General features: G+C 41.1%; 2 protein-coding genes across 2 annotated transcripts in view; both read left to right on the top strand.

The window, feature by feature from the left end:
- LOC136832927 (serine/threonine-protein phosphatase with EF-hands pef-1-like) overlaps positions 1–11,877 on the top strand; it is a 410,969-nt gene that overhangs the window by 22,897 nt on the left and 376,195 nt on the right. Inside the window, exon 3 of the mRNA XM_067094587.1 lies at positions 7,883–7,921. The gene's annotated coding sequence lies outside the window, so the exon portion shown is untranslated. The remainder of the gene's footprint in view (positions 1–7,882; positions 7,922–11,877) is intronic.
- On the top strand, positions 2,291–2,926 carry LOC136832928 (uncharacterized). The gene has a single exon (XM_067094588.1). The coding sequence runs from the start codon at positions 2,291–2,293 to the stop codon at positions 2,924–2,926; it is 636 nt and encodes a 211-aa protein (XP_066950689.1).

Below are 11,877 nucleotides of genomic sequence, written 5' to 3'. Positions count from 1 at the left end.
CCATCCTCTCCTATGTCACCAAGCTCCTGTCGGTCTCCATCCTTGGCCGGAGGTACAGGTGGAATTTCATCGTCGCGGACATGAGGACCCCACTCCTGGGCACAGACTTCCTGGCCCATTTCGGTCTGGCAGTTGACGTCAGTTGCAAGTGCCTGATGGGCACCGACTCCTGCCAGTCCTTTCCCCTGGCGATGGGCCCCAGCGCGCACACCGTCTGCTCCGTCGCCCCGCACCAGTACGCCCAACTTCTAAAGGAGTTCCCCGATGTCTTCAAGCCCGAACTGCGTCAGGTGCCCAGGGCCCCTGCCAAGCACAGAGTTTACCACCACATCAAAACAAAGGGCCCCCCAGCGCACGCAAAGTTCCGGAGGCTTCCCCCTCGACGACTGCAGGAGGCCAAGGACGCTTTCGCTGAGATGGAGCGTATGGGCATATGCAGGAAGGCCTCCAGCCCGTGGGCCTCCTCCCTCCACATGGTGCAGAAACTGGATGGCTCCTGGAGACCCTGTGGCGACTACAGGCGGCTCAACCTCACCACGGAACCAGATCATTGCCCTCTCCCAAACATGCAAGATCTCACAGCCTCTTTTCACGGGGCCAAAATATTTTCTAAGTTAGATCTTTTGAAATCCTACTTTCAGGTACCAGTAGCTCCAGAGGACATTTCCAAAACCGCCATCATCACGTCCTTCGGGTCCTGCGTCTTCGCCTTCTCCACCTTCGGCCTGAGGAACGCAGGGGCAACCTTCCAGAGACTGTTGGACAGCATCCTTGGGGACCTGAACTTCTGCGTCTGTTACGTAGATGCCATTTTGATTTTTCCCAGATCCCATAAAGAACACCTGCGGCACATCCGGAAGGTCCTGCAGCGCCTGCAGGAGAACGGCCTTGTCGTCAGGTTTGACAAATGCACGTTCGGCATTGAAAGAGTTGACTTCATGGGCCACAAGATATCCCCGGGGTGCGTCCGTCCACTCGCATCGAAGGTCGCAGCCGTTGCCAGGTTCCCCACCCCTACCTTCGTCAAGGCTATACAGGAATTCCTCGGGATGGTCAACTACTACAGGAGGTTCATCCCCGGGGTCGCGCACACCATGGCCCCCCTGGTGGAGATCCTGAAGGGCCATCCGAAGACCATAGTGTGGGGCCCTGACCAAAAGCGGGCCTTCTCCCTGACGAACGCTGCCCTCGCCGAGGCAACTGCCTTGGCCCGCCAGGATCCCAACGCCCCCCTCCAGCTGACGAGGGACCTCCAGCAACATCACCTGTGGGGCCGTCCTGGAGTAGGTCATCGCCGGAGCCCCCCAGCCCATTGCCTTCTTCAGCAGGAAGTTCAGCCCCGCAGAGTTCCACTACAGCACCTTCGACAGGGAACTCTGCGCAGTGTATCGGGCCGTACGCCACTTAAAGTTTCTCCTGGAGGGCACACCCGTCACAATTTGGACGGACCACCAGCCGCTGGTCCACGCCTTCACAAAGGGGGACGCATGGTCCTCCAGGCAGCAGCGGCATCTCGCGGCTATCGCGGAGTTCACCTGCACAATCAAATACCTCCCCGGCAGGAAGAACCCTGTAGCAGATGCCATCTCGAGGATCGAGCTCAACTCAGTGCAGCTTGGGATCGACTACGAGGACCTCGCCTGGGAGCAGGCCACTGACCCAGAGGTTCCAGCCTACCGCACCGCCATCATGTCGCTCAGGTGGAAGGACGTGCCCCTCGCCCCTGGGGGACCATCACTGCTGAGCGACGTAAGCACCGGCCAATTCCACCCACTGGTACCAGCCTCCCGCCACCGTCTGATGTTCGACGTCATCCACGGGCTGTCCCACCCCTCCGGCAGGACGACGGCCAAGCTGCTGGCAGAGAAGTTCGTCTGGCACGGCATGCGGAGGGACGCGACGGCCTGGGCGAGGCAGTGCATCCGGTGCCGGACCAGCAAAGTAGGGCGACACAACGAGTCGGGAGTGGGCGAGTTTCCCCAGCCGGGGAGGCGCTTTGGACATGTCCATGTTGACGTGGTAGGCTCCCTTCCCCTGTCAGGCGGGGCCAGGTATCTCCTGACAGTCGTCGACCGCTCCATCAGGTGGCCCGAAGCGACGCCCATGCAAGAAGCCACCACCAGTGCATGCGCTGAGGCCCTCCTCTCCATCTGGATCAGCTGGTTCGGTGTCCCGGACCACATAACAACAGACGGGTCCAGCCTTCCTGTCCGAGCACAGCACCACCACCTACAACCCTGTGGCCAACGGATTGGTGGAAAGATTCCACAGGTCCCTGAAGGTGTCCCTCATGGCTCGCTGCACTGCCGAGGATTGGAAGTACCAGCTGCCCTGGGTCCTCCTCGGGCTGAGGACCACCCCCAAAGCCAATGGCAACCCGTCCACAGCAGAAAAAGTCTACGGGGAGTCTCTCACAGTCCCGGGCGAGCTCATCACGGGGGATTGCCACAGCCTGACAGTCCAGAGGCTCCGTGACACGGTCGGAAAGTTCGCCCCCTGCCAGCAGACGTATACCGACAGGACGACACCTGTCACGCCTCCCGGCTTGTCCTCCATCACCCACGTCTTCATCAGGAACGGTGCCGTCCGCCCGCCCTTAACCAGGCCCTACAGGGGGCCCTTCCACGTGCTGGAGAGAAACAATAAATCATTCCAACTGGCCATCCATGGGAAGGACGACTGGGTGTCAGTAGACCGCCTCAAGCCCGCACTGTTGGAGGAGGACGTCGACGACACCCCACAGTGCCCTCTGCAGGAGTCATCGCCCCTGCAGCCCACCCCGCCCACAAGAAAGTCGCATGGCTGCCCCCGAAAGGCCTCAGACCCAGGCAGCGCCGCAGCCAGCTGCTCCCGCCCACACCGCACCCCCCAGCTGACATCACGGAGTCGCGGCACTCTCCAGCACCCCAGCAGATACTTACTTTAATCAGACGTTACCTACGTCTTGTTGGGGGGGGGGGTTATTGTAAAGTCCCTGCTCAACGGGTTTTCTCTAGTGAACCTCCCGTTTTCTACGGTGCCTTTCCTGTGAACTTAGGTCAGGCTAAATAGACATGTTTTATTTATGTAAATGTTATTTATCCATTTGTGCCCTTTTATGTTGTACTTGTGTCAGAGCATTATTGTGTCCATTCTTGTAATTTTATTTTGACATGTTATTTTTATTTACCTGCCCTGTTTCACATTGAGAACAATTGACCTCGGGTCACCTGTATTCCATGTATGTCTTTGTACTGACGTCCACACGCCACTATAAGCGGCCTGCTCTCTCAATAAACTAGCAGTAAATGTCCACCTGCTCTCTTTTTTGTACTTCTCACAGGCATGCCCAGTCTTACTCCCTTGTGGCTTGGAGTAACAGGGAGCCCGGGCGTGCATGTCCCGTTGTCTCTTTCCTCTGTTAGGTCTGGCAGATGTGGTTCCAGTACCAATGTTAGCAGCACCAAGTCTGGTGTTACGGTGCCAAGTCCAGCGTTGGCGGTGTCCCGGGTTAGCAGGACTAATTCCGGCATTACTGGCGCCAATTCCAGCATTAGAGGTACTAGTTATAGCACCAGTATTCGTTCTCAGATAGGATCGCTTGGATAAGATTAGAAGTCACCCAACATTTTCCCCATCTTTTAATTTTACCGTATCAGATCGGTATGGTAGGAGTGATGTTTCGACTCTTCCTAGTAGTATGTAAGCAACTTTTAGCTGCCTCATCGAGGAAAGTTACCTTTTGCTTTTACTGTAGGTGTTTCACTTGAATCCTCTGTAGCTAATGATCTTTCGTGGTTAAAGGCTAGTATTAAGTATTATAGATAGCTTCTAGTGAGAAGCCTAGACTGTCTTCCTGGCTTTCCCGTGTATCGTGGCTTTTGTTGGCCGGTGCTATGGTGTGCCTTGCAGTTTTGATGCACTGGTCGCCTGTGCCTAATGCAGTTTCGTGCATTTTGCTGCAGTGCTGTGTACATGCGCTCTCCTATTGCTGGTCCGCCTATTGCCAGCGTGCCTATCTCTTGCCTGTGCACTTATTGCTTGAGTGCCTATTTCCAATACAAGTAATGTTTCGCGACTTACTTATATTGGAACTACTACAACTTCACCATCAAGAAGACTTACTATGCATACGATGCGGCTGTAACCAGGGAAAATGCTCGAGGCCAACACACCGAAATTATTGGCAATGTTTCTGATGCTAAAAGGCTAAAATACCTTGAGGCAGTTTACATAAAAATTCATAAGCCTCCCGTAAATGTGCAAGGAATCAACGCAGTAATTCTACCTTCCAATCGTGAAAGGAGAAGAAACACACTAGACTAAAAATGTGTCGTTGATGTTGGACTTATGAAAATATTTTAGTTAACTCTGTTTTTGTTAAGCTGGATCTTGTTCTGTCCTGATATTGATAACTTTGTATTTACATTTTACTTATACTTTTTACGTGTGTAAAAACTATATTAATTTTACATATATTATTTGAATGTCTCTTTAAGGGTTCTTTGTTGTCCTATTTTCAGCTATTTGTTTTTCATCGGGTTGTTTCAAAGTATGCAAATACCTAAGTAGCAATTCTTGGTAATTGTTAACAGGCCAGTTGTAAACAAGTTTAGTTACATATCTGTATGTTTTAACAGTTAAGTGCGAAACGCTAACTGCTGAATATTGTATTTTAACCATTAAATAGGTATATTTTTGACAAGTATTCCCTCGAAAGAATGTTATATACAATAATCTATATGTGGGAATTTATTTGTAAATGCTCATTTGTAGCGGAAGATGTGTGTAGAAGAGACGAAACGTCCTAACCAATAAAACGTCCATGAAAATGAACTTCGGTGCTTTACCCCATTAGTTAGTTGCCTGAGGAACAGAGGAAGATAATAAGGAAAATTGAGAACATAAGTAAGAAACATAAAAACTGCAACTTTGCTGTCGTATTCAACGACATTTATATTTATGTTATATATATATATACATATATATATGTATATGTATATACTGTATATTATATATATATATATATATATATATATATATATATATATATATATATATATATATATATATATATATATATATATATATATATATATATATATATATATATATATATATATATATATATATATATATATATATATATATATATATATGTACACACACACACACACACACACACACAAGCATTAAGCTACAAACGTCCTTTAATATCCAATTGCTCTACCTCGTAAATAATATATTTTCATATATGTTAACCTAAGGGGAATTTTTTTAGTTGATAATAAGTTCGTCGTTTCTTGGGCTCGAACCCACGAGACGATGAACTTATTATCAATCAACTAAAAAAATTTCCCTCCGGCGTGCTTGCCAATACCTGCTTCTGAATGGAGAATTTCAGATTATAATGCAGAAATAGAGTTCCAGGCTTTGATTTCTCAGACAGTTAAAAGAATTATGAAAATCGCCAATTTTTAGAAGCTAGAAAAGTTAGCAGTTAATAAGTCATCCCTGGAGTGTAAAGTTGGTTTTTAATGGAACATCAGGACAAAGTATTTATAAGCAAAGTCTCTCGGCTAATGTTTAAAGAAATCTTGCAGCATAAAATAGTCTTTTTATAACAAGCATGGTTCCTCTTGGACTAAATGCAACTATTGAATCCTGAAAACAAGGTTGTCATCTGGAAAAACACAATTAGATTCTAGTTTTCGAAAGAAACTAGACAAGTGTCATCTGGAAAAACACAATTAGATTCTAGTTTTCGAAAGAAACTAGACAAGTGTTAGTTGATGAACAGTATATAGAGAATTGTATTTCTAACTTACGACCTACTGAAATATCCGATGATTTACTAGTTCACCACAATGTAAGTTTAACCATGACTGATGGAAAAGTAGCAACAGCACTAGTGCCTGGGCTTTTGCCCTAAATATCATACATCCATCCATCACTACTAGCAGTTGCAAATTCGATGAAGTGTTGTTCTATATGTGGGGCCTCTCCTAAAATCCTAAACACCGAAGAAGTGAAAACCCGTACTTTAAGTCAAGAAGCATTGAAACACGGCTTATCTACCCTTCACGCAGGGATTAGGTGCATGGAATGTTGCCTACATATATCTTATAAAATTGATATACAGAAATGGCAAGCTCATATTTCTGAAGAAAAAGTCAATAAATAAGAGGAAGGAATTGATTCAAGAAGAGGTTTCGCGATGAAGTAGGTCTTGTAATTGATGTGCCAAAACCAGGTCTAATGATGGAAATACTGCTCGCAGGTTTTTCAAGAGTGCAGAAATTGCATCCGAAATGACTGGCCTTGGTCAATCCTTTGTTTATAAACTTTATGTGATTTTATCAACATTGTCATCTGGCCTTGATATCAATGCAGCAGACCCATATCCAGAGTTTTTTTTTTTATTGAGAGGGTGTCGTTTTTCCCAAAACTGGACCTTTTCATCTATATATGTCATTGCATATATAGGTATATACAAGATGAAATACTTGAAAATGTTATTTTAGTTATATTAAGAAGAAAAACTGGGAATGCGGTCTATGCCCTTCTACTGACTTTGGTTAACAGAATTTTCACTGAAAATATGAAAATATGAACTTCCAGAAATTTTGGGGGGTTGTCGTTCGACCCCCGCCCCCCTCGTACAGGCCTGTTCAGATACATTTGAAAGGCTTTGCTTGGACACTGCCAAATTTATGTACAAAAATATAACTGGTACTACATGCCCCAAAGCTTGCATCGGTTATTAGTTCATGGTTCCTCAGTGATACACACCTTCAATATATCAGTTGGCATATTATCTGAGGAGGCACATGAAGCAAAGGATAAAGAATTCAAGAAGTTTAGGTAATCTTTTACAAAGAAAAAATCACGAATAAAGACAAATGAAGATTTCATGAGAAGATTACTACAGTCATCTGATCCCTTGATATGTTCCCTAAGAAGAGTAGGCAGACCTGCAAAAACTGAACTGCCTGAGGAAAGCAAAAATTTAATTGTCCAAAATACTCATCGATTATTATCATGTAGTCTTAATGCGAGTTAAAATTCCTTGTTATTTTAGATTTTTTTAAATGAATTAAATGTTTTTTTTTTCATATTGCTATAGTATAATAGTATAACCAAAATGTTATTTTTTACGTTCATTAAAATGAATTCTATTGTAAAAAGCTTTTATAGAAATACTCGTATTTTTTATATTTTTATTCTTATCGTTTCTGCATTGACTGAAGGTATCAGTTCCAATGCTATATTTTACCTAAATAAAAAAAAATGGGTAAACAAATCTCTCATATCATTAAATATTCTTGTAAGTACAATACTTTAAACGTTTATAAATGAAAATGATAAATAATGATTGGATGTGAAAGTAAAAAATAATTTTGTCCAAAATATTACTGTTCTGGCCCACTGTGCTGAGTGACAGTCCTCTGAGGCGATAGTAATACCCGATGGATTGAATTCAGTGGTTAAACAAACACCTGTTCTGTACTTAATATTTTGTTACTAAGTAGTCTTGAAGGCTTGGCTGATTTTCACATTGCCCACCCCCCTTTTTCAAACGTGGGAATCAGCTATATAATGGAGAGGTAAGGGTCATTTCAAAAATATAAATAATTGCGATTTATTTTTTTAAATACTTACCTCCATTATATAATTTGTCCTCCCTACCTCCCCACACTCAAAGTGGACATAGTAGACTGACCGGCTATGAGTTTGTACTGCCTATCGGTACCCTTGTTTAGCGGGTGGCGGAAGTCAAACGGATATTTATGGAAAACTGAGTGTTCTCGTTTTTTGTTCAATCTGTCAACAACCGCTGGCGTACGAAGAGTTATTTAAAAAATAAATCTTATATTAAGAATTTATATTTTTCTCTTTGCAGCTTTCATCTACGGTAGGCAGGCATATTGCTTGCTTGTAGGTAAGCCAATGACTTCTTTGAGCGAAAGTCCTTAGAGAGGGTAGTTTTAATAGCAACAGCTTTTTCACTGATTATGTAGAATGATAATGAAAGAGTTCGGGATATTTTAAAAATGATTATAACCCAGAATGATGATTTAAAAAGGAACATTTATTCATTCTAATAGAGGATAATTATTACAATACAGATTTTTCAGTTAATTTTTTTTGTAAAATTGATTAATTTTTTTTTACCAAAGTGACCTATAATAGATTTTAAACTTCTAGGAAGTTAAAATTCTAGTAGCAAAGAGTAATGATCGAAAATTCCGTTAGAAATAGGAATGATTCTGAAACTGAATCGTTTTAGAAGTAAGGTTCGGTAGGTTTCGAGTTTATATGATATGTGTAATTATTAGTGAATTAAGAGTATGATAGCCTATATGTTTTTATGCATATTTATATTAACGATTAAAATTCTGGTAAGTACTGTCATTATTAAACTTAGTTACCTTTTGATTGTAGTTGCATACACAGTTTCTTTTCTTAGATATTAAGGAGTGATTGAATTTTTTTTAGACTTGAGTAATATTTCTTGTAGAGGAATTTTGTAATGTAAATTTCAGGTACATATTTGAATTATTACTAGATTGAACCTGTAGATTGTAGAATTTTGTATTTTGCATTTCAGGTACATATTGAGCATTTTTATTTTGCGGGGATTTAAAAACAGTTACAACATCCAGTGATTGCATTAGTTATTTTTCTCCTTTAATGTTGTTTTTATTGTTAACCTTGTTCTGCATAAAATGCGTCGATTACTTTTGGGATCGTGATATAATTTATCGAGAATCCCCGTCTCTCTTTCGGTGTCGATGACCATTGTAGTTGAGACGCCATATTTTAATATCTCATCACATAGTCATTCTCTGCGTCAATGACCACAGTAGTTGTGACGCGTTTTTAAAATCTAGTTACCGAGTTAATCTCTGAGTCGATGACCACTGTAGTTGTAACGCCAATTTTTGACATCCAGTCACCCAGTTATTTTCTGCGTCGATGACCATTGCAGTTGTGACGCCAGATTTTTCCGTGTATATACAGTGATTATATATTTACCTTGAAGGTTTTGCAAATGAATATTGAATATTTTATGTTGAAATTATGTTATGTTTGCCTGCAAATTACATTTGACCTGTTTATTATAGTGTGATATGCTTATGTTTATATGATGTAGTATGTGGGATATGTTGTAGAAATAATTTAGTTCATGCTACATATCAATATTTTGTGTATATGATCTTACCTATATCGTTTATTCTGCCTGTATTTTTTTGCAATACATTTTATGTATTTATGCATGACATTTCATCGCTAAGGGCACAGAAAGGTATGTCGATTGAACGTTTTTTTTTTTTTTTTTACCGCCAAATCTATCCTTTATTGTTAGTTCACTATAGGAGGTCAGACAATAGGAAACATTTGAATTATGCTCTTTGCTATTAAATGCGTTTTGAATTTTCAGTGGTTTTTGTATAGATACCTTTTGCGCATTACGATGCGTGCTATTAACCATTCTTTTGCGTGTACTACGTGCACCACTCGAGGTTTTGTCGTCGCTCTCGGGTGGGAATGCGTCATTTTTTCAGGCACTTTCAAGAAATGATTCATGAGAAATCGAAAATGGAGCTGGAACAGAGATCACGTCATTTTGCCAAAGCATGGTAAGTACTGTGCTGGATAAGTTCGTGTTCTTTTGTTCGTTGACGAAAACAGCAGATCTTATCAGAGGGAATGAATGCATGCAGTTTGACTCAAGTATTTAGAAGTTAAGAGTATTTCACATTTCTCTTCCTGTGGTTGCCTCAGCCCCCCAGAGAACGCCGCGAAAGGAAGACACGTTGGTCGATGGTACCTAGTTAATTTGCATTTTTGGGATTGTTGTGCTATAGTAAATATATATCAAAATCGTCCAAACTTGTTTGTTAGTGTTGCATTAATTTGCGATTTTGTACCTAATCATAAGTCGTCTGCTGAAAAACGCTTATATGACTGTCAATCAGTTCGACGTCATTTCTCGATTCTAAGTAAGATAAAGTAATTGATAAGACTTGATACAAACGAGACGGGAGTTCATCAGAAGTTTTGTTAGAGATTGATTCTGAATTCGCTCCGTTTTCATTGCCTTGGTTATGTTTCAAAGGCCAGGTCTTGAGTTTCAGCGAAATTCATCATTGTTCTGAGTGAAGGGTAGCGTGTGACTTTTTGAGAGTCCTCGTTATCATTATACAGAATTTCTTATATCCTGTAAGAATCAGACGTTATTCACAGCATTTTTTACTATGTACAGTATTGCAAAGATATTTTTAACGCCATCACATACTTAATAGAAATCCCTGCCATTTGCTCTGTGGAACATATGAATGTCTTGTTGTGGGATCAAGGAATTAGTATTTTACTAAATGGATTAGTTTTTTGAATTCAAAAGATGTGTACTGTAAACCTTATTTGTACTGACATTTTTTTTTACTGCAAACTTTTATATGCTAAGTTTTCTTAAGCTTTGGTTATTCAGCACCAACTGGGCACACACTTAGATATCGAAACAGAATTATGAATAATTTCAGTTCAGTTCTAGTGTAATGATAATGGGGTTTGTTTCTTGTTACGAAAGGATATTTGAGATGGTTTGCCATTTTGGGTGACCAGATCCATGCAGGATATTGCAATTGGTGTAAGTTACATACGTCTTTTCTTCGTTTCTTCAGTTAATACAGTATTTCTTTTTAGATTGCTTACACGGGATGTGGTAAAGTTTACATGTTTTGACTGCTTTTATATCGTGGTGTGAAGTTACAAAGTCTCTTTTAGCGGACGTTATTGCAGACCAATCTTTGTATTTAAATCCGGTACAGAATTAAAGATGACATTATTTCTGTGGATCCTGTCTCCTTATGTATATCCTTGTACCCGGAGTTTGAATTTAAATGTTAATGACCGTAATTAGTGCAGCCCAAATGAAAACGAGGAGGAAATGAGAAAGTTGGGCTCCATCGGCAGTTAAGTGGTCGAATTGCCTTTTGAAATGTGGCATGTAATTGCTATCACAGAGATGAAACTGGACGGATTTATGGTCATTGAATAGTTGTATTTATGTTGAATGATTTAGCATTAGTTTATGAACTATTTTGCTGTGAGCCAAGCAACAACTTCCCACTAGTTCACTGAAGGTTAGATAAATCATTAGATGGAGGTTTAACCAGTTAATGTTGTGAAATTGTATATTTGAACTTCCACCGAATTGATAGTGGATTTTGTTTTAATTAGCATTATTGACTTCCCTCTTAAATTGGTCTGTTTTTTTTATTTGCTGAGTGTTTACAACAAAATCTAGGTATATTTATTTTTGTTGAATAACTCTTAACTTTTCTTTGATCTAAAACTAGAGACTTACAAAGCATATAAGTTTTGATAATAAAATTTATTATTTGGATACTTACCTATTGTTAAAGTAGAACCCCGCCCCCCCCAGCCTCCCCACAACTTTGTGGGCTGTCAAGGAGAATTTAGAAGAGCTAAAACATTCGAAACACACCTGGTGAAGAACAGGTGTACTAGACAGCCATCCGGGCAGCCATTCTCTCTTTTGTTTGAATGCCGACTAGCCTATCGGCGCTGAGATATACGCTAGCTTTAGCAGTAGGTAAGATTCATCCCAAATAATATATTTACCCTATGATATAGATCTGTTGTTTTTCTTTCCGGACTTAGTATAGTGATTTGATTGTTTGATAAGATTTCTTATTTTATTCACAAATAAACTTTAACTACACTTCAGTAAAGTCATAATTATTACACCAAAAATATCATCTGGAAATAATTTTTTAATAACTTTTCAAACTGAGGTTTTTGTTGACTGAAATCCTTTAGTATTTTCAAGTTTCTTCATAGAGTTCAGAAGCTACAAGGGATTATAGT

This window comes from Macrobrachium rosenbergii, chromosome 50, assembly GCF_040412425.1.
Source record: "Macrobrachium rosenbergii isolate ZJJX-2024 chromosome 50, ASM4041242v1, whole genome shotgun sequence".
Classification (NCBI taxonomy): Eukaryota; Metazoa; Arthropoda; class Malacostraca; order Decapoda; family Palaemonidae; genus Macrobrachium; species Macrobrachium rosenbergii.
This window is presented reverse-complemented; position numbering and strand designations above follow the sequence as displayed.

What these genes read in the sequence shown, in the direction of transcription:
- LOC136832928 (XM_067094588.1), top strand. Translation starts at nt 2,291, where the DNA reads ATGGCTCGCTGCACTGCCGAGGATTGGAAGTACCAGCTGCCCTGGGTC.